The sequence below is a fragment of the Eretmochelys imbricata genome, chromosome 4, assembly GCF_965152235.1.
Source record: "Eretmochelys imbricata isolate rEreImb1 chromosome 4, rEreImb1.hap1, whole genome shotgun sequence".
NCBI classification, from domain to species: Eukaryota; Metazoa; Chordata; order Testudines; family Cheloniidae; genus Eretmochelys; species Eretmochelys imbricata.
In genome coordinates, this window is record NC_135575.1 from 14,839,923 (window position 1) to 14,867,581 (window position 27,659).

General features: G+C 42.8%; 1 protein-coding gene across 1 annotated transcript; it reads right to left on the bottom strand.

Moving 5' to 3' along the window:
• Window positions 1–3,910: 3,910 nt before the first annotated feature.
• On the bottom strand, window positions 3,911–26,904 carry LOC144263469 (alpha-fetoprotein-like). Its single transcript, XM_077814345.1, has 14 exons — window positions 26,820–26,904; window positions 25,110–25,170; window positions 22,535–22,667; window positions 21,268–21,479; window positions 19,352–19,484; window positions 18,193–18,290; window positions 15,503–15,632; window positions 14,409–14,623; window positions 12,198–12,330; window positions 11,047–11,144; window positions 8,292–8,430; window positions 7,177–7,400; window positions 5,149–5,281; window positions 3,911–3,955 (listed from the first exon to the last, which is right to left on the bottom strand). Exons 1-14 carry the CDS (start codon window positions 26,902–26,904, stop codon window positions 3,911–3,913), a joined length of 1,839 nt encoding a protein of 612 aa, XP_077670471.1.
• Window positions 26,905–27,659: the final 755 nt, after the last annotated feature.

Sequence of the window (27,659 nt, forward strand, 5' to 3'; positions counted from 1 at the left end):
TCATCGGATGCACATTGCGTTTTCAGTTCGCTTGAAGATATAGTGTAACCTTTGGCACTGGGTAGATGGTACTACAACATACTTAGGTATTATTATATTAATGTAACTGGAGTACAAGCCTTCTGACTGATTAGAAATTATACAATTTATTTTATTGTTTTAATCTTAATACAAAAAGGTATATTTTGTAACTCTGGTCTCTCTCAATGGTTTGCAATGTATCCAGTGCATAATATGTTTGAATAAATTCTAATGAGTTTTATGTAGAATGGCCTATGGAATTCAGCCTAGTAACTGTTGAGTAGTGACTTATGAATACAGAGTATGAAAATGTTGACATATTAAAATATGAATAACTCAATGACCTTGCTGAGATGTAAAAGCTCATCAATGTACAGGTCATATGGGAAATGGCTGGGAACATATCAGGTCTGGTCCCGCAACACCTACATACACACAGTTCTTAATTTAGCAAAGCACTTCAGCATTTGCTTAACTTTAAGTAAGTGCTTAAATCCATTGGCTTTCATTGTTTAACCAAATCAGGCCTAAGTAGAGGGGAGTTTTGCATGTACATAAAAGCTGCAAAATTGGTCCCACTGGAACGTAAGTGGCTAGATTTAAGGTACTTTAAATCTAATAGGTCTGTTTTCAGATAAAATAATCCCATTCCAGTGGATAAATTGAGAGTAAAAGTTAGACCTTACAAAGGTTATCATGGAGGAAAACAGGCTCATATCCAGTTATCCGTATTACATTTAAAGTAATGCCTCAATTAAGGGGAAAACTAGCCTATTTACATGGACCTTGGTCACCCTCTCATTGAGCATGTTGTTCCAAGTGACAGATTTATCTTCCATTTGGTGCTGCAAGATCACGAGCAGACACAACCTTGCAGCCCATGCTTTCATTCTTGTTAGGGCTGATGTGAGAAAAAGGCTGTAGAAATACAGCCCCTCAGAATGACCCTATCAAGTTACACTCCTGTATGTTGGGGCATATGTATCATTTTCAGAAATCACAGTACTTAGCTTTAATGTGCTGTTCCTGCTTGGCAATGAGCCTTTAAAAATATAGTTACTTTTATGTCTGTTTTATTTCTACTCTGTCAAACTCGTCAATGCGTGAAATACAAATGAAAAGTAAAAGAGGTAAGTGTTCTAAAAAAACAAGACTAAGATATACGGCGAAGACTTCAAAAATATAAGAAACCAGAAAAGAAAAAAATTGGCTGTGATTCAGTAAAGAAATGAAACACACGCTTTAATTTTAAGAGTAAGTGCCACTGACTGATGAGACTGAAAGGCAAGTACATCCTTTAAGTGTGGTGTCATCTGATTGAATCCCTTCCCCTTTCCTTCGTCTGTATGTTGTGTATATGTAGGTTGTAAGTTATTCAGGGCAAGGACCTGTCTTCCCAGGTTTGTAGAGTGTCTAACACTTTGGGGCATTATAAAAATACCTATGAAGCCTGGCATGGCCCTGGATAGATTTTCTGCAGTGTCTCCATGACCTGAACTGTTAAAGAAACAAAATTACCAGTTTGTAATGGTACCAGCCGTTTGCAAACATGGCAACGATTTTGTAGAAAATTGTTTGAGTGATTGTCCAATGTGATGAATCAACTGGCCAGGACAAGGGAAGAGTTTATTCAAAGCTTTATTCATCACTGAATGAAAGGCAGCAATGAGAGATGAAAGTAAGAGCAGAATTGCCTTTGTTTCTTTGAATCAGAGAACTATGACAGAGACAACTAATAAGAAAGCAAGCAAATACAGTAAACAGGGCAGAGATTAACTTTATCTCCATCTTCTTCACAGGTGAGCTATGAAAAATGAGAAAAGAGTTACTTACAGTGGTAAACAAGAAAGTGACTTTCTATTTTTGGTAGTGATAAATCACTTTAAATGAGCCACATTAAATCTGAACATCTAGGTATATCTGTTTGCAAACCTTTGTGAGGAAGGATCTTCTTTTAGAGATATTTGTCTTTTGGTATTTGATGGCATCACATACCCTCTGTTCATTTATATGGATAAACAGGAATGCCAAAACAGCCCCTGTTACAAGTTACAGCAACCTCAGGGAGGTTTCCAGGGAGCCACTCTGCTGCAGGGGTTTGCCAGAGTGTAGCACATTCCAACTCTGCGTCCAACATATCCTTCATCGGCCTTTATAGCAGCCTTTTGCTCTACATCTGTTCAGGATGCCCAACAAGACAGTCTTCAGGTGCCTTAAGGCAGCTTTCTAGTTCCCCTTGTGCTGTTATAGCATCATGTGCATTAGCAAGTTCAAGCAGTGAATGTCTATACTGTACTTTCAGCAAAGAGCTATTAAAATGCTAAGTTAATCTATGATGATGATTATTATGCAGTGACACACAGGGTATTTAACAGGGGCTAAGGGGCTGGCCCTTACTATGAATCAATGGAATCTACAGTTACATTAGCTTAGCTAAAAATTATAATGGCTTTCAATTCTTATGCTGCACAGAATAAACCTGGAACAAGAAGAAGCCCTACCTCCATGATACCGGGGCCTTGTCTAAACAGTTTAATTTAAATCGTTTTTCTACTCAGTTTAGTTAAGCTGATGCAAAACACTGTGTGGACACTCTTAATTTGGATCTGAGTAGCTTACTTCAGCTCATTTTCCCTGTCCCTAATCATTCTGAGCTAAATTGATGTAAGCCAGGTGTCTATCAATTTAAAGAGTGTCCACATGGCCTTTTGCACCAACTGAATTAAATTGATTCTAAAAAGCACACCTTTAGTTCAACCGATGCAATGTTGTGTCTAGACTGGGCTTAGTGTTCCACAGCTGGCCAGATGCATTATGGGGAGTTTATACCTATCTTTGAGGCAGGTAGCATAGGTCACTGCAGGAGACTAGATAGCAGATTAATTATTAGGGGTAGAGCCTCACTTGGTGTGAATTGTCACAGCTCCACTGACTTCCACAGAGCTATGGCAAATTACAGCAGCTGAAAGAAAAGGAGTACTTGTGGCACCTTAGAGACTAACCAATTTATTTGAGCATGAGCTTTCGTGAGCTACAGCTCACTTCATCGGATGCATACCGTGGAAACTGCAGCAGACTTTATATACACACAGAGAATATGAAACAATACCTCCTCCCACCCCACTGTCCTGCTGGTCATAGCTTATCTAAAGTGATCATCAAGGTGGGCCATTTCCAGCACAAATTCAGGTTTTCTCACCCCCCCCCACCCCCATACACACACAAACTCACTCTCCTGCTGGTAATAGCTCATCCAAAGTGACCACTCTCCCTACTTTGGATGAGCTATTACCAGCAGGAGAGTGAGTTTGTGTGTGTATGGGGGTGGGGGGGTGAGAAAACCTGAATTTGTGCTGGAAATGGCCCACCTTGATTACCATGCACATTGTAGGGAGAGTGGTCACTTTGGATGAGCTATTACCAGCAGGAGAGTGAGTTTGTGTGTGTATGGGGGTGGGGGGGTGAGAAAACCTGAATTTGTGCTGGAAATGGCCCACCTTGATGATCACTTTAGATAAGCTATTACCAGCAGGACAGTGGGGTGGGAGGAGGTATTGTTTCATATTCTCTGTGTGTATATAAAGTCTGCTGCAGTTTCCACGGTATGCATCCGATGAAGTGAGCTGTAGCTCACGAAAGCTCATGCTCAAATAAATTGGTTAGTCTCTAAGGTGCCACAAGTACTCCTTTTCTTTTTGCGAATACAGACTAACACGGCTGTTACTCTACAGCAGCTGAGAATCCGCTCCTTAGTCTCTTCCACCACGGCAATTCATAAGTTCCAAAGCACCCTTCATGGAAATTGGGAATAGACAGTCTCACTATTAAAATACTGTTACTCCTTTATGTAATTCAGAACATATTTCCCACTGCGGTTACCTGTGGTGTTTTATTGTGCCACCAAAGCCTGACTTTTTGCTATCAGTTTTGGACCCTAGGAGAGAAAGACAGAGATTTATCGGTGTGACAATCCTGGAAGAGAATGTTATTTAGATAGACAATATAAGCATCCTAGCTTTAGGAGCATTTCCTGTCATTTAGAAACATACAGTTGTACGTGCTGTATATACATAAAGTTGCAACGTTATCTCCAAGAAATTTCACACAATCCCCATATTCACTGGGATCAACTCTGAAATACTTCAGTTGAACCCAAAAGGAAAAGAAAATCTCACTGTATTTAACACAGTTAAGGCTGCTACTCCTGAACTGAGATTTTTACTGAAAGATGCTGCAGTTGTTAGAAAAGTATTTAAAGTACAGATCCACTTGGAAATGGGACTGGAAACAGTGGCCCCTTCTACCTCTATAGATCTGCTTGTTGTGTGGATTCAGAGTCTCAATGTTTTCCTTTTATTGACAGAAATGAGTGTTTACTGCATTTTACCCCTTAGAGCCTTGCGGAGCAGCTACAGTTTTGAGGGAGAGAGTTGGATTCCATTCTGGCTCAAGCAGTGGAAAGGGGACTGGTAACTAAATTCCAGCATCAGAATATCCAAAAAAAGGGGAGAGTGCACTCTAAGAAAAAGATGCACAGAAATAGGGTGGGGAGGAGAGAGAAGCAAAAGGAGGTGGTTGTGTGATTTAACAGTAAAATGAATCTCAACCAATATGGAAAAGAATAGGGAGACAGGGAGAGAAATGGAGCTAGGTGAAAGAAATTGAGAAATTCAATCACTAAAAATCTAGGAAACAACTGCTTTCACCTAACTTTGAGAATATACCACTCCTCCCTTTCTCAGAGCTGGGCTTGAGGAGAGAAATTTAAATTAGAAATTATCCTTCAGGAGAAACTGTTAGATTAGATTTGAGAACCTGCCCTCAGGACTACATCAGTGAAGTGTCCTATAGGCCTTCAGGCCCTTGACACTATTAATACAGGGTGTGTTCTGTAAGTGTAAACTTCTGAACATGAGCAAAAGGTTAACACTAGATGTATCTTAGGCAAACTTACATTCTTTGGCATTTTGGAGTTTATATATTTAGATGCGGGCAATATGGTTCCTTCTTTAAAAACCTGAATGGAACCATTCTGGCTAGCCGTAGTCATTTTTAAAAAGCAGATACTTACACCTCCCAGGCCTGCCTTCCTTTTTGATTAAAGATACATGATTTGATTAAAGATACCTCTTCTGTAAAGCATGCCTCGTGGTCTTCTGCTTTGCAGCACTTTTCTCTCATGCCCAGAAAAGATGTAATGATGGTCTTCAGTTGTTCTTCTGTAATGGTGGGCTTATATTTGATGACCCTGATGAGCAGCCTGAAAGGAGAACAAACCACAGCAATGCCTACTTAGCTTAAAGATATATAGCACGTGAATTGCCACCAAAGAACTTCTATGCCCTCAAATCTACAAATCCTTATTTCAAAGTTACGTTATCGCCTCCTTTCCTTTGTGTAGTTTCACTGGGCCTGGTCACTGCCCCATGGACGAACGGGCAGGTAGGTGGAAATCTCTGCACCATTCCTCAGTACAAAGTAGTAACCTTTGCTTGCAAGGTTGATTGGCCCTGAGCGTGTATGCAATCGTGAAAATGGTTTTTGTAGCCACCTGTAACTTTAGCGACTCCAAGGAAGAGAAGGGCCCCTCCCCGCACCAGGACCTCAGAGTTCTGCTTGTTTGGGTGTATGACATGAATAGTTTTGGGGGAGGGCAGACCAGCAGCCTGACTGACATGCTAGACCAACTAGCTACAGGCACCAGATGGTGCCCCTATGGGTGGCATGGTCCATATGTGTGCACAGTCCCCACACAAACACAGCTCTTGGGGAAGAAAGTTAGTTGCCAAGGTGTCCGTTTCCAGCAACAGGATGAGATGCAGCTCCTTAGTTGCTCTCTGTGGGAAGAAGAGATGGCACACTAAGACCCCAGGTCTCATTAGTTCTAAGGTGTGTCACAGAGCCACTGAGAAGAGAGAAATATTTGGGTTCTTCCACTTTTGGGGGCCAGGGGATGGCCCAGTGGTGCTCATTGGAAGTTGGGAGAGCCAGGTTTAGTTGCCTGTTCTGCGTTGATTTCCTGTGTGACCTTGGGCAAGTCACTTAGCCTCCAAAATGCCATGTATAGACAATGCCAGACGGAAAATGGGAGCAAGCCTCCTAGCCCAGGTTGACAGACGGGGGTTAGCAGGGCTCACACGAGCGCTCTATAAATAGCTGTACAGAGAGTGCTTTGAAGTTGCAGCTTTGGGCTCTGAAGACTAGGGAGTAGGTGGGCTTCAGAGCCCGAACTCCAGGCCAAGCCACAACTACCAAGAATTGTCTATTCAGCTATGTTTAGAGCAGTAGGGCAAGCCTGGCTCGGAGGCTTGTTCCAAAATGCTGTGTAGACATACCCTCTGTGCCTCAGTTCCCCCTGTGTAAAATGGGAATAATACTGCTCCACCTCACAGGTGTCTTGGGCTAGAGACCTCAGAGATTGTGAGATGTTAAGATACTACAGTTACAGGGCCATATAAGCACCATAAACAGCCCTATTTATAAAGTTGGTTGTCTTAATGTTAGTGTCCTAAATCCATATTTCGGTAGATAAATGCCCATTTTAGGAACTTATGTGCTGATTTAGGGGTCCAGATATGAACATTTAGAGCCCTAACATTTCAAAATGTAGTTAAAATTAGGTCACTCAGTTTTTGAGTGCTCATCTTGAGACCTCTTAAAGGGGCTTGATTTTCAGAACATGCTGAACCCCCTTCTTCTGAAAAAAACCAGACCTCTTTCCAGCCTCTCGTGTTAGGCACCCAAAAATAAAACTATGGTCAGCTTTAAAATTTTACACCGGAGGGATAAAATTTTCAGTAGCACCTATGTGATTTAGGAGCCTGAGTCCCACTGATTTTACCCATGGTGCCTAAATAGCAATGTAGACACCTAAATTTGAAAATTAGTTGCTTACAATAGAAGGCAGACAAGGAAATGAAGACCAAACAAAAAATTGAACAACACTTCCGGCAGCAGGGGTGGAAATATAGAGAATTGGTGAGGAGAAGAAATAAGTAAATATTTCTGGAAGAACAAGTTTTTAACAAGGGATGTGAAGGAGGAAGAGGAAACAGAAGGTGCTAGAGAGAAAGCTGGGTAGACAAGAAGAGGGTGAATAGTAGCAGGATGGTGGTACAGAAGCTGGGGCAAATAGAATAAACAGGCATATCTTACTCCTGCTTCTTTTTCTGTAGCTCTGTCTCTTGAGTTGCACACAAGTCTTCATGGAAGGTGAACAGATCAGGAGTCAATGGTATGGGCACATACTTCTCATCGATTCCCAAGTTGCTAATGCACACCCTTCTAAGAGCATAGGAGTTACTACAGCACTTACAGACATTAGGGTTTATAGACCTGGCATAGTGTCGTCTACATATTTGGCCAAGAATAAGGTCAACCTGTATGGAGAGAGAGAAATGTTTTTTACATTGGCATTTTAAAAAAAAATAACAGACACATGCTATCCTTGGTAATTTCATGAGGGTTTCAACCTTATAAATGAAAACCTTTATAATTTAAAGCAAATTCCTTCAAAGAGCACCAGCTCACATTCCTATTGTAAGCTGAGTGGTGCCATCAACACAAAATGGGGCCAGATTTTCAAACAGTGGCCTCCATGCCTATGCAATTTTATGCACTGTCATCTGTGCACACAAATTATGGAATTTACACGTGCACTTGATTTGTTTGCACCAACAGGGATTTTCAGGTGTATGTACATGTGACACTGCAAAAAACTGCATATGCTAAAGTACACATGCAGGCCAGTTTGTGGCCCTTTTAATAATTTGGCCCATGAGATAGATGTATCAGTGATGGAATAATGATATAAAGTTAATCATCCCAAGGGAGCAATGTCATAGCCAGGCCATATCTGCTCACAGCCTGGTTCTGCTCCCAAGATATGCAGGAGACAGGTGCTACTGACTGCAATAGGAACAGGATCAGAATTCCAGTAGGTGTAACTAATGCCCTGACTCAGCAAAAGACATGCTTCACTGTAGCCTGACAGTTTTGTTTGCAAAACTATAGGCCAGATCCTCAGCTGGTGTGAATCAACATAAATCGATTGACTTCAATGGTAATTATGCCTGTTTACACCACCTCACGATCTGTCCCTACACCGCAAGGCCAAGTCAGTGACCAGTTGTGCATTTTGCTACCTCATGGGGGTTCTGAGTTAGAGCTTCTCTCTAGAGCCTCTGGGCAGTGGGAGATTGGGAATAGTGGGGAGACAGCAAGATTGCCAGGAACAAGCGGGACTGAGATAAGGAAAGAAACATACTCACGTGTCCCTCAGCACAAGGAAATATTTTGTCCTCACTTAGATGGCAGCACATGGCACCAACTGCTGCCATTTCCTTGGTGAAGTGGAGCAGCTCTTCGGATGACAGCTGAGGCATCTTCTTGGTGTAACGGACAAGGAGCCTGAAACAACAACCTCTCAATTACCGGTGGTTCACCAGGTTAGTAATTGATGAGCCAACTCCTCAGTAGGTGGAACTCCAACCGTTCACGCTAGCTGAGGGTCTAGCCCAATGTTTTAAAAGCTAGATGCTTTCCATTTACAGGGGTGTAAGCAATAAGAATCAGGTCCTTTGTGTTTGCCTGAGAGTTCTCTCACTCACGGCCCAGTTTCTTCTGTTACATCAGGTATTGGAATAAAAATGAAGGTGATGTCACAAATTCAACATAATGGGCCTGATTCTGAAACTTGACAAATACCACCACTCTACCATTGCCTTCAATGGGACTCAAGGGACCTCATCTGTTTGCAAGACTGAGCCCTATGTGACTTCATGGGAGGCTGCCATGGGGCAGAAGATTGGCTGGAAAAGAACCCACTCTTCTTCATATACAACGTTATCATTAGCAAGTATGGCAAGACAAACCCTGACTACGGAGTGAAAGGTGAACAGGTTGAGGGTCAAGCCAGGTTTGCTGGGACATTTCTCCTGTTCCAAAGGCCTTTTTAAAAGCCGATGTGTTGATTTGAGAGGGACCAGACAGAGAGCGCAGCATATCCTGTACTTTGCTTCAGAGAAGATGGGCCCAGTTCAGCAAGGCACTTAAGAAGATGCCTAACACTAAGCACACGCATCGTACAAATGACTTCATTCAGAGTACTCCCATGCTTAAAGACCGGTTTCAGAGTGTAGGCGTGTTAGTCTGTATCAGCAGAAAGAATGAGGAGTCCTTGTGGCACCTTAGAGACTAACAAATTTATTTGAGCATAAGCTTTTGTGGGCTAAAACCCACTTCATTGGATGCATGCAATGGAAAATACAGTAGGAAGATATATATATACACAGAGAACATGAGAAAATGGGTGTTGCCATACCCACTATAACACGAGTGTTCAGTTAAGGTGAGCTAGAAGAGTACCCAGAAGTTACCTACTACAGGATAGGCCCAACAAAGAAAATAAGAGAACGCCACTAGCCATCACTTTCAGCCACCAACTAAAACCTCTCCAGTGCATCATCAAGGATCTACAACCTATCCTGAAGGACGACCCATCACTCTCACAGATCTTGGGAGACAGGCCAGTCCTTGCTTACAGACAGTCCCCCAACCTAAAGCAAATACTCACCAGCAACCACACACCACACAACAGAACCACTAACCCAGGAACCTATCCTTGCAACAAAACCCGTTGCCAACTCTGTCCACATATCTATTCAGGGGACGCCATCATAGGACCTAATCACATCAGCCACACTATCAGAGGCTCGTTCACCTGCACATCTACCAATGTGATATGTGCCAGTAATGCCCCCCTGCCATGTACATTGGCCAAACCAGACAGTCTCTACATAAAAGAATAAATGGACACAAATCAGACGTCAAGAATTATAACATTCAAAAACCAGTCGGAGAACACTTCAATCTCCCTGGTCACTCGATTACAGACCTAAAAGTGGCAATACTACAAAAAAAAAACTTCAGAAACAGCCTCCAACGAGAAACTGCTGAATTGGAATTAATTTGCAAACTGGACACCATTAAATTAGGCTTGAATAAAGACTGGGAGTGGATGGGTCATTACACAAAGTAAAACTATTTCCCCATGCTTATTTCCCTTACTGTTAATCACACTTCTTGTCAACTGTTTGAAATGGGCCATCCCGATTATCACTACAAAAGATTTTTGTTTTTTTTTTCTCTCCTGCTGATAATAGCTCACCTTAACTGATCACTCTCGTTATAGTGGGTATGGCAACCCCCATTTTTTCATGTTCTCTGTGTGTGTGTATATATATCTATATATCTCTATATATCTTCCTACTGTATTTTCCACTACATGCATCTGATGAAGTGGGTTTTAGCCCATGAAAGCTTATGCTCAAATAAATTTGTTAGTCTCTAAGGTGCTACAAGGACTCCACCATCTTTTTCCCATGCTTAAAGTTAGTCCTGTACTTAAGAACCATGCTGAATTAGGGCCAACACCAGCAGCGTTGTAGGTTAGTCCACGCTCCCTGTGCCGTAATGTTCGTCAACCCTGACATGGTGGGACTGTCACCTGGGATGAGATGGTGGTTCAGTCTATCCAAGCTTTGGTCCCTCTCCTCCACAGCTAGATTTTTTGTTAATACATACTAGTGGGGCATATTACAGCACGCGGAGAGAGAACAGGAGCCTATGAGAAAGGGCAAAGCAACTCACTTTGAGCCATACTAAGGCTTTTAAGTCAGAGCTCAGGGTTCAGAATTCAGCCAGACTGAAACTGCACATCTCAGTGATCAGCAAACCTGACCTGTATTATACACAGGAGACCAAGCAGTTTAACAATGTATTTATTACCTTCCCACTTTATGAGTGGAAATATGGACCTAATTCATGAGATAGAATGTTACCTTGACAAAACCTAAAGTTGTTTACACCAGACCTGAGGCTGGTGTAAATCAGCATAGCTCTACTGATATCAATGGATCCACGCTGATTTGCACCAGCTCAGGATATAGCCCCCTGTTTTTTAAAACTGGTAAACAAGGGTTGGATGCTCATTAGGAAACTAAAAAAACAAAACCCAAAACATACGCGTTTTGGAGGAAGTATTCTCCCAATTTCTTGTAGAGGTTGCAGTTTGTTGTTAGCACTTCCTGGCTTTCCTGGACTTGTTTTTTGAGAATTTCTTCCTGAAAAACAGTGTAACTATATTGTTAAAGCGGTTATTGTGCAATGCAGAATACTACTGCATCACAATGCAGCTTTGATTATCCACAACTTCCTGTTATCTGACATATAATTATATCTCTGCTGATTGCATTAAAATTTCCCTCTGCTGTCTGAAGCCTCAACTATCTGAACATAACTCATGCATAGACGATAAGCTGCTACATCTCTTAAATAACTGAGTTGACAATTATTCAGGGCAACATCCCTATGGGTCCTGGGCGACCCTAACTACCAGAAAGGGGAGCTCCAGGCCATGCTGACCAATGTTGAGGACAATCAAGTACGTGCATAAGGGATGCATTAGGGATACTGAGAAGCTCATTGGTTGGAGCCCCCAAAGGCCCCAAAGGGCTCAGGGATTTCACAGACCTGAGATCTCCCTTTCTTGGCACCTCTCTCTACCCATGTGAAGATCACAGATGGGGCAGCACCCCAGCAGCAGTAGCTCCCTAGGAGCCATCTGCATGGAGGTGCAAGGAAGGGGCAGAGGGATCAGTGATGTGGGACTTAGAGTGCGCCCCTTAAAAACAAGTGTTTGTATGTGGAGAGAGGGCTCTGCTGCTGTCCTCCCCTACTTCCTGTTTTCCAAGAGAGGGGCTTATGTGTCCCGAATGGGCAGGAGTCCCTCTCAGCTACCCACTCCAGTTTGAACAGCTAGCTTACTCTAGAATCAGTGCCCTGGGAGAGCAGAGGAGAGCTTCCAGTTGCTCCAGCTGCCACTGAATAAGCAGATGCTGTCCCCCCCATCTCCTGCACAGGGATGTTCATTCCCCAGCAAACCCCACATGGTTCAAATAATGGAAGGGTGAGAAGACTCCATTTGCCTTCCCATAGACTGGAGAGCATAGAACCTTATTACAATTGTTCTCTCCCTCTAGGAAACCATGGGGTGCAGTTCCAGACCAGGAGAGTGGAAATGCTTCCAACTCATGCCTCAATCAGCATCAGACCATGACAGTTTGTGAACTCCGCTCAGGCCTCCCGGTTATTACATGAAGTACAGTGGCACCCACCCCTTTGCCGTAGCACTCGGCAGGGTTACTGGTTGTGCAGCAATTTTCCAGTAATTCCTGGTAGCCTTTACCAACTCTTAAAAGCATGAGATGGGAGAACTCAGGATGGCGTCTTGAGTATTCATAGACAAATCTGCAACACATGAACGACGTCAGCATTAGAAGTTAGGGCCCCTTCGAAGATTCATAGATTTTAAGGCTAGATGGGCCCATTACTATAATCTAGCCTGACCCCCTGCAGAACACAGGCCCTAGCATTCCACCTGGTGAGGCTAGCCCAGCCACTTGTAGGTGAACTAGATAGAGCACATCTCGCTGAACAACTCCTGCCATTTGGCTCGTCCGACACGTGCTAATTATAGTCAGTTCGGATTGTTTAAAGTATAGGGGGGAGGGATAGCTCAGTGGTTTGAGCATTGGCCTGCTCAACCCAGGGTTGTGAGTTCAATCCTTCAGGGGGCCATTTGGGATCTGGGGCAAAATTGGGGATTGGTCCTGCTTTGAGCAGGGGGTTGGACTAGATGACTTCTTGAGGTCCCTTCCAACCCTGATCTTCTAGGATTCTATAATATGCTTTGATGATAAGATGTTTTTCTTCTCAGGAACCTTTGAGGCTATATGGTTGAAGATTACAATTTTTTTTATTTTTATTTTTTAGTTTATTTGAAGTTAGAGGCCATTCATGAAAAATTTGGCCCTATTTTAGCACAGGATTAATGTACAATTTGTATGTGGCCACTGACCATACATGCAGATTTGATTTATTTGCAGGGTTTATGGTAAAGATTAGCTTATTTATTTATTTATTTTTGGTGTGCAGAGCTATTAGTCCTGATCCTGCTAGGTGCTGAGCACCTCCTGGTCACAAAGTTAATCTAGCTGTTACTAGAACTGGTTGGGGAATGGCTTCTAATTCCAATGAAACATTTAGAAAATGAAGATTCTTCAACACTGGTTAATTTTTTTGATGAGTTGTTCAAATTTTTATCTCCAACAATGGCTTTTCAGGGTTTTTTGTTTTTGTTTTGGGGGTGGGGAGAGAATATGAAAAACTGAAAAATGTTGAGGAAAATGGAAAAAGACAATTCTTCCCGCTCTAACTATAAGACATTTTTGAAATGCATAGCTTGGCTTTATCCATTTACATCACATCTAAATGCTTGTGAAATTCTTTCCAACAAGGAACCAAGTCCTCAGATATGGTGTAATTCAAGTGAAGTAATTGGCTTATACTAACCCAGAATCTGGCTCAGAAGATGTTGGCTTTCACATTCATAAACAAAAGCATTGTATTTCATTTGACCTAAACGGCTTCTGGGTGTACATCTGGGATGTGATCATGCTTCCATTAAAGCCAATGGAAATTTTTGCTATTGATTGCAATGGGCGTAGAATCAGAGCCAGAATTGGAGTAAAGCAGACATGTTTAGATAAAGATCTGGGTTTGGTTTAGGCAAGTTTATGGCTGAATCGGGGCTAGCATTGGAATCTGGGATTGGAATGGACAGCACTGGAAATTTAAGATTTTCACCCTGTTCTTGGTCATGATCTACCAACCCAAATAACGGAAAACTTATGAAATCAGAAGTTCCACATTTGCTCCCATCCCATTCTCAAATTCAGCAGCATTGAAGGTTCTGTTTTTTTCCTTTCTCTAAAAAAACGATGGAATTAGCAGTATTCAGGTAAACCTCAGTAAAACCAAATAGCTCTGTGTTTATATTTGTGCTAATGTTTTTAAGTATTCTATTAAGCCCCCTTCAGAGCCAAAAATAACATATTTCAGAGTAGCACAAGTACTCCTTTTCTTTTTTTAAAAATAACATAGTATTTCAATTACTGGATGATGGAATTATAGAACTATGAGAAGAGCAGATCTTTCATTGTTTTAGTCACGTAAAAGGCTTACAGATGCATTAATAAAAACCCAAGACAAATGTAAAGGCAAATACAAATAAAGGCCAATATTTGAAATAAAAACCCCTTGAAAATTAGGCATACTATTTTTTTTGTTGTTGTTTCTTTGCAATAAACCTACTCAATGCCTAAACCAGACTTAATGGGTCAAGATTGGGCTTCTACACTGACTGCATTCCCACATACAGGCTTAGCTCACAAGTCGGAGTTTTGCAAGCAAAGCTGGCCTCTAAATTGGAATGCTGGGCCTGCAACGCTTAAATGATAGTCAGAGTAGACTGAGAGCTGCATTACTTGGCCAGGAAGGCATCTTTTTCCTTGGCAAAGTGCTCACACACATCTTTGTCTTCTATGAACTCCCTGACTGTGGGAGACAAGCCTGCAGGTCTGTCATCATTTTCCAGGTGAATTATGCATTCGCTTCGTTCCACCTCTGACTTTCCACAGCAGTCGTTGAGTTTCGTTGATATGGTATCTTTGTGGGAACAGGCATACTCTGTCAGCTTTACCTGTAAAGAAATTTAAAACCACTGATACTTCTATCTGGGTTTTCTCATTGTTTTGCAGTGGGAAACCCCTCCTTCAATTGTGACTTAATACAGTAGAGCGTAGAGAAGTCCCCAGGTGATATAAGGGCCCCATTAATATCTACCTCCTAGCAGTTTCAGTGTTTTTCATCTGTACCACTCAGGTGTTTTTTTGTGGAGGGCATGGGGTTGTTTTACAGATGGGGAAACTGAAACACAGAGAGGTGAATTGAATTGCCCAAGGGCAGACAGTGAGTCAGCAGCAGAAGTGGGACTAGAACCCTAGGCTTAGGCCACTGCTTTATCCACTAGGCAACACTGCCTCCCATTGTACTAAGCACTGTACATACCCATAGTAGGAGGCAGTCTCAGCCCTGAAACTATTAAATCTAAATAGGCAAGACAGACAAAGCGTGGGAGAAAGAATTGCAACATGCAAGTAGAAGATGCCTTGAAGGTATTTAGGTGCCCGACTTCCATGAGATTTAGACACCTAACTACCTTTGAAGATGTGCGACAGAGAGATTACGTGATTTGCCCAAGGTTACACAAGATGTCTGTGGCAGAACCAGGAACTGAACACAGTTTTCCTGAATCCCAGTCTAGTGCTTTAGCCACAAACTCATCCTTGTGCCTTATGCTTTCTGCCTATTTCACTGCAAACAGAGTCACATGGGATAATTTAGCAGGATGAAAAATTCTCATCGATGTATAAATCCTTCAGGCTTTAAACTCCTAATCTGGAGAACAATTAACAGATGCACAAAAGATCAGCAAAAAGGAACAAAACTAGAAGGAAGAAAACCCACTATCAGACCTACTTTTTTAAACATAGAAGTGGTAAGTAAGTTATTCTTTTACCCTCTCGTGTATACAATCCATCATGTCACCGTGACAACACTCCGTGTGTACGTGAACAACATCCGTTACAAGTTTGTTAACAGTAGCAAAATCAGCCTTTGGAAATTTTTGGCTGACTTGAACAAGTTTCCTAGAAAGAATAAATAAAAGTATTGTTTAAAACTTAGAATGCAATAATATGGTCCCTAGCAGTTTATTATGGGTGGGATTTTCAAAAGCACTCAGCAGTGGCCTGCCTCTGCTACCACTGAAGTTAATAATAAAACTGCAATTGAATTCAGTGGTAAGGAAATTTGGCCCCCAAATCCCACTGAACTTCAATAAGAGCTGGTCACTTAATTCCCTTAGGTCTCTTTGAGAAAAAGACAATGACGTTATTCATGAGTATAAAGCTGAAGTTACACATTGGTGAATCAGGCCGATAACTGGTACAGAGTGACCACAGAAACACTAGTTGGGCTGCATTCTTAAGTCACACCAGCGGTCTCCAAAGGTCTGGGCTGGTATACATGAGAGCAGAATTTGGCCATTATTTTAAAGCTGGTTTCCTCCTAAAAGATAAGGATTTAAGAAAATTATGCTACACTTATATGTGTATTTGCATGCCTAATTTGCATTCCCAATTACACATCCCACAGGCCATCTGCATGTAAAAGTTGGGGTGGTGGAGTGTACAATCATGGTAACTGTGTGTTCAGTTTGCTGCAAATCTGAGCTGTACGTTCTGTTATAAAATGGACTCCAGTTAGAGTATACTTGTTGCTCAGAGGGCAAAGCAGTAACATTGAGTCCCTGCTCTTTACACATATCAGCCTCCATCAAATGAACGTGCACAAAAATGATTTATTGTGATCTAAGTAATTTAAGTGGGGCCTGCAACCATTAAAGCTTTCATTTTATGGCAAACCCCTTCCTTTCTCTTTGGTAATCCCTAAAGTTGCCCATGGCTGCTGGCAAGAAAATGGAATGGCAAGATATAGTCATATCTGAGAGGATAATGTTTTCCCCTGCTTGCAGATGGAATTTAGGGACTTTAAATAATTCTGCAAAGAAACACTTAGAGTTTAGGTTCATCCCGTCAACCATCCTAGTACACAGTGGCAGGAAAGTCCACAAGGAGGGTAGCTACGGTGATGCAAGGTGACTCCACTGATGGGCCCTGAGCCAGCCAACACAGCCACATCAGCACTGGCTGGGGAGAGGGGAAGATTAGTATTAGTCCTAGCAGGATGTGCCTGTTTATTACATCCCCTATACAGCCTACAGCTTTAGAGCTTCATTCCACTGGCAACTGTGGTGTGATGGGGTATACCAGGCCCCCTGCTAGAAGCCTCACGGTGCTACCACACCCTGCTCCAGAAAAGGAGCAATAAAGGTGGGTCCTCCAGGCCTGCCTAGAAAGGCTGCAGGGAAGCAGCTAATCAGAGCGTAGCAGGCTGAGACAAAACCGGAGCTGCAGGGGCAGAGCCCCTCCTTTCCTTGGTGGGGACCAGAGAAGCAAGGATGGTGCTTGTTGCCGGAGCTCAAGGAAGACTCAGAAGATGGGTTTGGTGCTGCTGGCATGCCATGAGGAAGAACTTCAGTCCTGAGGTAAGGGTAAGGGTGAAGGTGAAGAGGCTACGTGAGAGGCCTGTGTGACCCAGGGAACAGCAGCAGCAATAACTATTACAGGAAGCAACACATGGCTGCTATTTATAGGGTCCCTGGGTTGGGACCCAGAGTAGTGAGGGGGGCTGGGTCCCCCCACTGGCAGGGTGGCCTAAGCGCCAGGAAGGGGACACGGCTTGTTTAGAGGCCCAAGTGAAGGGCAGGACTTAGTCTCCAGAGAAGAAGCCCTAGGGCACTGCTCTATGCCATGCCTTTAAAGCTAGCCCAGAAAGGGCAGAGGACAGAGCCCAGAAACCTGGATAAAGACGTTACCAATTGCCCAGAGATGGGGCTGAAGACCTTGGAGAGAGCCAACCATTTGTTGGACTTTGTTACCTCGGAAGGGGTTTGTTAGTTCAATGCATATTAACTGTGTGCTGAGCCACTGAAGACCTACCTGACGAGGGCAACAGCCGATGGGGGCACCATGAAAAAAGAGAGAGTGAGTGCAGGTCCGCACCTGCTGACCGGAGGCGCTCATGAGAGGCCCCTGTCATAGAAGATAAGTTTAAAATTATAGAGTGATGTGTCCTCCACTTCCTAGAAAGGACCATAGTGTGTGCGGGGAGGGATTCATTCAAGCTCTGATGCTATTGGAAATGCACCTCCTCTGAGTGCTGCTTGTTTAGGCCTCCATCACCAGGCTGCACAATGCTACATGGTGTCTTGCAGGGGAATCCTCCCTGAAGCCCATCCATCCTCACTGGCACAGGCAGATTCAAATTGAACCCCCTTGCACCAGCTCTAGCCAGCCAAGAAGCACTCGGGTGCTAAACCATCCTTATCTCTGTCTCCTCCAGAGACCACTTGAGAGTGGTTGCCAAGGAGAAGAGCTACAGTCTGGAGACCTGGCATATTTTTTTTTAACATCTCAGGGCCCTGCCTTGTATTCTTTGCACATCTCTTTCACAGTCCCTTCAGTTCACTTTTGCTTCTAAAGATGAGCAGTAGGCTTCTGGCAGGTGTACAGTTTTGTGGGGGAAGGGGTCTTTTTTCCAAGTAACCAAAATGTTGTACATTAAATAAACAAGCTACAGACTTACAGAGCCTTTAAGGTTCTTTCTCCAAACTTCTTCAGGATCTCACATGTCTGTTGCTCTGTCAAGCCACTTTCTTTCACTGGCTTCATCACAGCTGGTGCCTGTTATAAAGATGAGGACAACCATTTTAAAAAAAAATGAATGAAGAAAGCAGAATCAGAAATAGAGAATTTTAACAGAAACACAAAAGGGCCTTTTCTTGCTTAGCTATAAAATGCCCAACAAAGCAAAAGGAAGCTGCATGACATAGTTTTCATTCACGTGGCTGGATCACCAGCCCCTTATTTAGTTAGGGTTTCTAATGGGCAGCATTTCACAAAACTTTTATTAAACACTACTCTGTGTTTTTAAACTGTGCAGTTATGAATAATCTGATGTGATGATATATAGTACATATGCCTCCTTCTTAAGAGCTTCATTTTGCAAAGTGCTGAGAGCCTCTTAAAGTACTCAACTCTACTATACTGCTGCCAAAGATGTTAGCGGAAGGTGAAGGTTCTCAGCACCATGCAGTATCAGGCCCCAAGCCAGTCAAATGCAGCTATTCTAATAATACAATTAGCATTCTCCCATCCTACTGCACCAATATCTGTCTGACAAAATAAGTACATCTACCTGAGATTCAATAGTGAGAAGGGCCACATCGGTGCTACGCAGACAGGCAGAGATAAAGAGAGAAAAGAGAAGATACTTTGTTCATTTAGAATAACAGGAAAGAGGAATTATAATAACAGAATGTTGACTGAGATTTTCAAACACTCTGGGTGACTTAGATACAGAAATTCCATTAATGTTAGGGGAAGTTGTGTCTAAATCCTCTACACTGCATTGAAAATCTCAGTCACCAATCCTAAAATGGTGTCCTCTCTTTGAAAATAAACTTTTTGTTGTTACCTTGAAGGCAGTGGGAGCTGCCAGGGCTCAGCACCTCTGAAAATCAGACCATTTTTCTTAAGAGTCGAAGGCCCAAATTCAGGAAAGCCGTATGCACATGCTTAAATCCTGTTCTGAATGGAGGTGATTGCTGGAATCGGGGCCTAAATAAGGGTTGAGGTGACTAAAATGGAAAAAGCTGACCTTCAGCTCTGCTTCAAGCATTTCTCTAGTTATAGGAGACCACTAATCAAAACCTGAAGTAACTGTACATATTAAAATAGAATACCTTTTCATTGAAACATGCAGCCTTGTCATCAGCGTGGCAGCAGGCTTTCATCATCTCCTCATAATGACCAGCTGCGCTAAGAATTGTTGGGGAATAGAGGAAAGGATGCCTTCTGGCAAGTTCATAGATGTATCTAAAATGGAAAGGTACCTTGAATTAACTTTGAGCATAAGCTCCCAGGGCAGAGTCCAGATGATTTGGGTGGGTTGTAAAGTGTCATATGCACTTACGCTGCTCTATAATTAATAAATATACAGCAAAGCCTGTTGTAACAGCCACCCCAGTCCATGCAATTTTCCTGCCAATATAACAGGGAACAGTAAAATGCAATGGGATTTAAAATGAAGGAATTCTGTTGCGAAGGGGTGCTAAGATTTTACTAGAATTTAAGGGCTCAATCCTGCAAGATGCTGAGTGCTCTAGGCCAGATCCAGCAACACATTATTGAAGCACATACTTAACTTTAAGCATCTATGACTTCAAGGGAACTTCTCATACGCTTAAAGTTAAGCCCAAATACGTTGCTTGATCAAACCAGTGTGGTTGGCACCTTGCAGGACTGAGTGCCATGAAAGATGACCACAGTTAGCAGGTCATAGAACAGGGTTCATAATAGAACAATAATTGATGTTTGTTCTGGGGTATAATGGCCCTTTTGGAGCAAAGTGGGGCAGAAGACCCCATTCTGGGGAGTTGAAATGTACAAAGGTCTTGAATGGGATAATGGGGGTGGGGGGGAGGAGCTGAGATGCCAGTTAGTTACCTGCCAGCACCTGAGGGGGGAAAGGTACATGCCAGGCTTAAGTAGTGATAACGCCACCTGGGGAAAGAGCTGAATGGAGGTTCTTATAAAGGAAGGAAACTCAGGCATGCAAAGGAACCTGCTGGGAAGATCCAAGCAGGAAGAGTGTGAGGAAAGCAGGGTGGCCAGGGGAGACCCTGACTAAGCAGGGGAGAGAAGTAAGGGGAATTGGAGAGAGTGGGTAGGGAGGGGCCCAGAGAAGTTTCAGTGCAAGTGAAGGAGCAGACTAGCTGTTCAGTACAGGGTCGCTGGACCAGAACCCAGAATAGATGGTGGGATTAGGTTCCCCTACTGTCCCCAAGGAAGGGGGCATACAAGCCCCTTGCAAGGATTATTGAGTGGGAGGGCTGCAGGCTGAGCCACAAAGACATAGCTTCAGAAAAGGCAGAAAGGTTCTTTTTTTCTGTTAAGATGTTTCTGGGGCTTCTAGTAGGGTTGCCAACCCTCCTGGTTTTGCTGGGAGTCTCCCGGAATCAGGCTCTATCTCCCAGAGGCTACTGAAGCCAAACCGGGAGATTTTAGGCAGGGGTTTGCCGCATGCTGCCCCCGCCCCAAACGCCAACTCCGCAGCTCCTATTGGCTGGGAACTGTGGCCTATGGGAGCTGTAGGGGTGGTGCCTGCAGGCAGGGGCAGCCCACCCCCAACTAGGAGCCGCTGTCAGAGGGATGTGCCGGTCACTTTTGGGAGCCGCCTGAGGTAAGCGCTACTTGGCCGGAGCTTGCACCCCTCACCCCCTCCTGCACCCCAACCCCTTGCCCCAGCCTGTTGAAAGTGGGTGAGGGTGAGGGAGAGTGAGCAATGGAGGGAGGGGGGATGGAGTGAGCGGGCGGTGAGGCCTAGGGGCAAGGGTGTTTGGGTTTGTGCGATTAGACAGTTGGCAAGCCTAACTTCTAGTTTGCACAAATGTGACTCCGGAAAGGTTGGACTTAAGATGGTGACTCAGCCAGAGGGCCAAGTCACTGGCAGAGAAATCTCCGCAGGGCAGGCATCCGCAGAGAGGAGAGAGTAGCTGTGGCATGCCCACCCACAAGGAGGCACCTAGCAGTCAGTTTACAGAGCTGAGGACCACTGCATGTAACTCATTCAATTCTAATATAAAATTAGTTTACTTACAAGCCCAGAAGTGCTGCTCGATTCTCTTGGTACTGTTTGCATCCCTCTTCAGGGTCTGGTTTTTTAAAAGGAGGAATGAATCCTGGTGTAGAATTTTTATGGGATAGAAAACATTCATTTCTTTCAGGGTCAGCTTTAGTACAACATGCAGCTAACCCATATTTCTCAGGAAGGCCTTGCTCATGGCAGATTTCATCCAGGAAAATGGCAGTCTGTGGAAAGAAGAAACATTTCTGTTTGTCAGTAGTTGCACTGTCTTTCCTCTTGTGGAAAGAACATTTAAGACCACGAACCATTGACAGAGCCCTAACTAACACAAACTGATTATTTTTTTTCTTTTTTATTCCTTTCTACTTTGACTGCAATGGGAATTGGATTGGGCCCTAAACTTGTAGGCCAGGTTTATCAAAATTGGTGCCTAACTTTAGGCTCTTAAATCCACATTTAGGCAACTAAACAAGTGGGATGATTTTCAAACATAATGAGCAACCAGCAGCTCCCACTGAGGTTCAGATAATCTTCAAATCTTTACCCAAACCAAGATTGTTTGTCCACCTCCATATTGTAATATCAAGTATGACAAGATACAAAGCCATGTGTCTTGTGCATCTCTGATTAGAATTGAAACTGTCTGATGAAAAGCATCCTCCTCCCTACTTACAAAATAAGTTCAAGGAGCAAAATTCAGATCCAGATCTCAAGCTCCCCACAGAGCTGAGATGCTCAGATCCAGGGTTTTAGTTCAGCCCATTATAACAAATAGGAGGCATGTGCACAAATCCGATCCAGATTTGGATACTGAAACAAAATTTCAAGGATATTTGGATGCAGTATTTTTGTTCAGACCCCATCTCTGACAGAAAGTGAGAATGTTATGAGTCAATTGCTAAAAACAAATTAAGGCTCCTTCCTTGCTGGTAATGAGTGGCACCAGCTGCTACTAAATTTAGTTGCATTGACCTTAGATGCCCAATTTCTGTCGAAACAGACTTTTTTTAAAGATACAGACCAGGATTTTTCAAAAGTGACTAATGATTTTGGAGGACTTCAGTTTTTCAGTGCCTTACTTGAGATGCCCTAAAGTGAGCCCTATTTTCAGAAAGTGCTGAGCACTCATCCTCTGAAAATCAAGCTCCTTTGAGGCACCCCAAGTTGGACATCCAAAATTGAAGCCCCGAAAATCACGAGTCGCTTTTGAAAAATCTTGGTCATGATAGCAATACAATGACATTGTCTTGGCCACGATACCAATCCTATCTTTGCTTACCAGTGGTTTCAGACATGCTGCATCTTCCTTACTGGCGACACATTTTTGTGCAAAGTCTGTAACATCTTTTACCATTTTAGCTGCTTCTTCATGAGTGCTTTCCTGCACATTCTGAGCAAACATGACCATGGCACTGCAATAAGATAATACGGTTACACACATAGCTAGCTACCAAAAAGCAAAATGGATTTCTTCAAGCTGCGTGAGTGCTACATCTGATCCAGAGATCAAAACTTCCTCATAGGAGCTGGTGTATTGACAGGGCTGGAGGACAGGTCTAACATAGAACCTGAGATGCAACTAAAGACAATGTTTCCTGACCTACTGAACCATGGTGGGAAAGTCAGTGTGGAATCAGACTTACAGTCATGTTTTTCCATTGTGTAGTGATAAAGTATGATGATGGTGGAGAGGGGGAAGGATGGCTGGCTCAGTAGTTTGAGCATTGGCCTGCTAAACCCAGGGTTTTGAGTTCAATCCTTGAGGGGGCCATTTAGGGATCTGGGGCAAAAATTGGGGATTGGTCCTGTTTTGAGCAGGAGGTTGGACTAGATGACCTCCTGAGGTCCCTTCCAATCCTGCTATTCTATGAAGATCCATCTCAAACCTATAGGACAATGATCAAAGAAGCTCAATGCTGAACCACTAAGGCAGTTTAAATGAATTTGCCTTTCTGTAGCCATGGTAGAGCTAATGCATTGCAATAGAGACTTCCATTCCCCCATGTGTCCATTAGCATGGCAAATCAGCCTCTTAAGTTCATATTAGTTGTATATCATATTTAGTATTTCATAGAATATCAGGGTTGGAAGGGACCTCAGGAGGTCATCTAGTCCAACCCCCTGGTTAAAGCAGGGCCAATCCCCAATTCCCTAGATGGCCCCCTCAAGGATTGAACTTACAACCCTGGGTTTAGCAGGCCAATGCTCAAACCACTGAGCTATCCCTCCCCCCTGTTTATTTCTCCCTCTGATCATTAAGGTTATTTATATGACACCTTGCTCCTATTTTTTGTCGGTTCTGCTTCCCCCCCCCACCCCCCCTCGCCCCCCGCCTTCTGAAATGAAAATCCTCTGATATATAAAATATAAAGTTAGGAGGCAATCAAATTCCACCAAGACTCTTGCCGTTACAGAAAACTGATAGTGTGAAAGACCTTCACATCAGCCTTACCGATGATCCACACTCATTGTTCCCAGGCAAGGCAAAAAACCCTGAGATCTCTACCAATATATCATGGAGGGATGGGTATGCTTTCTTGACTCCAGATTTGGCTGTCAGCTTAACTCTGAGTAAGAAACATCCTAGTTAACCATCTAATCCTACTTAACTATGATAACTGCTGATGAACTCTCAGACATGGATCCTGCTATTATGAAAATGCCCTTAAGTTATAAACATTGAGAAACACAGAGAAGGTGAAAATGTTTGATTGAAAATTCTTCTCTTTGAAAGCTTGATGAACAACCGTTTCTGTTTTTTTTCCATAAAGCATCAGCTGCACTTCATAAGGAATCTGTAAATATCTGCACTGCTTGGAAGAAACAAGAGCTTGTCAGAGCTTGCACTTCCCCGGTCCCTATGCTGCATAGGCAGCAGAGATCTGCATTACAAAGAGTGGTCTCCAGCTGGCAGTTCTCTTTCCTCCAGGTATTATTGCAGAAAGGCTGTAAAAGTCAGTGGACTACAGTAAGGGCAGGGAAGAAATATTGGCAGGATTCTGCACAGTTGCATGGATGTCCAGGCCATCTTTGGAAACAATGTAATGTGTCTTCCAAAAACCTTATTCTTGTTGAACTTGACAAAACCTAACTTCCCTGTAGTTTTGATCTTGGCTTGTCTCTAGCTGCCGTGTTTCCTATAAGCCAGAAATAGTCTTTTCTTTTAAAACTCTTGTTCCTTTTATCATTGCCGTTTGAAGTATCTCCTGGAGGTGAGTTTAGGAACTGGTGGGGGTAATGGGTAGCTAATACTTGGGACTAGATGGTGCTGTTAGGCTCAGCCCTGAGCCAAGGGTGGTGTATGAGCTGCACTGTCGCAGGAGGCACTATACTTCATCAACAGCCCTCTGAGTCCTAATTTCTCCCATGCTCCTCCTTCTCTAGAGGGACAGCAATCTGCTACTGGCATATAGACCCTCCCCTGTGCCAGCTCACTGAAGCATTCCAGCACTTCAGTTGGGGGAAGGATGCAACTAAGGTTCTGCCCACTCTGCTTCTCCCCACCTCCACTCCCTTCCTGCTGCTCTAGCTGAAGACTAACAGGTGCCCAGGGTCCATTGACCTTGGCTGTGGATACGCAGGTGCCAGAGTAGTCTGCATAGAGCTGTAAGGGATGGATCTTATTGCCCCGCTTCCTCATAGGTGGGGGCAAAGGCCAAGTCATCTCATTGGTCTCACTTTCTTTGATATTTGCTCTGACTTACTTTGCTCTGAAAATCAACTTTTATTCTGCCAATTTTTTAAATGTATTTTTTTTCAGCATCTGGCTCATTCATTGTCTTTCATTTCCAAACTGGATAAAAATACACTGTAAGGCTCACACTTTCAGCAGGATTTTTATCAATCACACTTACACGTCTTTAAAATTCTCCTCGTGTAGGTCTGTAAAACAATGGCCAATGGTGTGTTTTTCGTCTGAAAAAGAAGATAATTTGGTCTTTGAGTCACCAAATGTTTCATACACGTATTTTATGAAGCATTTTTTGATCTGTAAAGAAAGATAGTTGAATAGTTAGGGTGCTACCCAGACCCAGAATCACATCTCCGCTCTGTCAGATTTCCCATGTGACCTTGGACAGGTCTGTTAGCCTCCCTCTGCTTCTGTTCCCCATCTGGGTAATGGGGACAATAGTGTTTTCCCACCTTACACGGTTGTTATGATGAGAATAAATATGCTAATAATTAAGTGTTCTGATACTTTGGTAATGTTAGGCCAAGTACTTAGTTCCTCAGAATATCTTAAAACCTTGCTTAGTTATTTAAAGGGATCTTTGATCACTGGCCAGTTGGAGTTAAAATGAGGAATTATGTATTTAAAGTTAAAGAGCTAAAATCAGCACTACATGAGTGGCTAAAACGCCTTTTGAAGTCAATGGTGTTCACCCTCATACACCCAGGGTGAATTTGGCCCAGTGAAACAAAATGGGTCTTAGCGGCTAAAGCTAGCAAGCAATTTTTTTTCCCTTTCCTAATGGGCCCATTCTTGGACATATGGAAGACAGTGGTTCAACCGCAGAGGAGCGAGAGTAGCGATTATCTGAGAATGTAGCCAGAAAGAAGTCTGTGATGAAAATCTAACTATTTGCCCATGGGCATTTCTGGAAACCAGACTTTCAACCAGGTATCTCAAGACTGCCTCATTTTTCTAGGCATCTTCCAAGATTCTTAGTGGGCACTTTTAATTACAGAGGACTTGCCTCTGCATTCTATAAAGTAAGTAGCTCCCAAGATAAAAGTGCAATCAACATGAGTATGATGAAGCTGTGTGTGTTTAAAACCATCCTGCATATTGTACACCTCTAAGTAAATATTATACTGTCCCATATATTACACGGATACTCAAAGCATTAATAAGCCACAAACCGGAGAATGATCACATGATTTTGGAAAAAGGTGGCACAGAAAATATCTTCTAGATTTTAAATATTAAGGACTAGATTCTGCCACCTTTACTCACTAAAACTAATTGCACTGCTCACAGAATAAGATACCAATCAACTTAAGCAAGTGTGGCAGAACTGGGCCCGAAATATTCACCCAGTTTGTCCTTCAAAACATATTTTAAAAAACACTAGATAGCGCTAATAGAACTAAGACACTTACTGACAGGGGTATCAAACTGCGCATTACATATAAAGTCCAAATCCTGTTTACCTTACTCATGCAAATCTCCCACTAGCTCCCAATGATTTGCATGAAAAAGGTGAGCATGATTTGGCTTGAAAAGAGACTGTGTATTTGCAGAGTCTGACTTAGAACCTTCAATGTGTTCTAAACCATGTTCACAAATCCGGTAGGTAATCATGGTCATTGTATTTGAAGTGTAGTAGCCTATTTTGAGAAGTTAGACCCACTGTGTGCTTTTGATCTTGTTCCTGGGTAGTCAGAGCCATTATATAATTGTGATGTACTATTCACATGTATCAATTATAACTGTTAACTTTTTATATTACCTTTTTGTTTTAGAATGGACAATGACCATATGAGATCCCCAAATGACCACACCAAGTTGTGTGTTGACGTTCTATGAAAGCTTATAGTTAATGTACAAGAAATATTCTTACCTACATCCCGATATCTTCTGGGCAGGGTTTTTGATTCGGTAAAGCTTAACAAGAAAATAAAAGAAATGAATGTTCCCCACTTCATGGTGTCAGATTTGAGGGGGGCTGGAATGTAGGTGAAAGGTAGACAGACAGAGGAGAGAGGTGTTTCTTTTATACTCTTCTCAGGTAATGTCTGGTTAATGAAAAAACCCTTTTGCTGTCGTATATGACATGAAACTTTTGGAATATTCCTGCTAATAATTAAATAGATAAAATTATTTGCTTATTATGTTTGTTAACTGGGCATCTTGTCACAAAAAGGCCTTGTAAATTCATTAATCTTTCAGAATTTAGACAAATAGACTTTTGTAAATTACCTTATCACACTACAAACAAGATGTTTAAACAAACTATGTTTTTTCATTACTGTGCTCTTTATCCTGTAGCCGATATGCTGGTGGGGGTGGAAGAGTCTGTATATGTTCAAAGGTGAACTGTTCTGCTAGCAGTGCATAGGTGGTGCCCTGTCAAGTGAAAGACCCCGAGTTCAGAAGTAGACTTGTGACTCTTGCTTTCTAGATTGCTGAGCAAGCTCTTACCCCAGCTACAGTGCCACAGTGGTGGAAAATTTGGCGTAAGGTACCATGTAAGATACTCGATCTCCAGAATTATCCATTCACACTAGAACATATTCAAAAACTTGAAAAAAAGTCTCTAACCTTCTCCCAGAACTTGAAACAAACCTGATCTGAAGGCTGCAGAATGGAGGGGAAATACACACTCACAAAAAATCCTTTTATTTTAGTGACTTCTGTTTCATTTATTCATGCTACAGTGGTCACCATTAATAAAGGATTA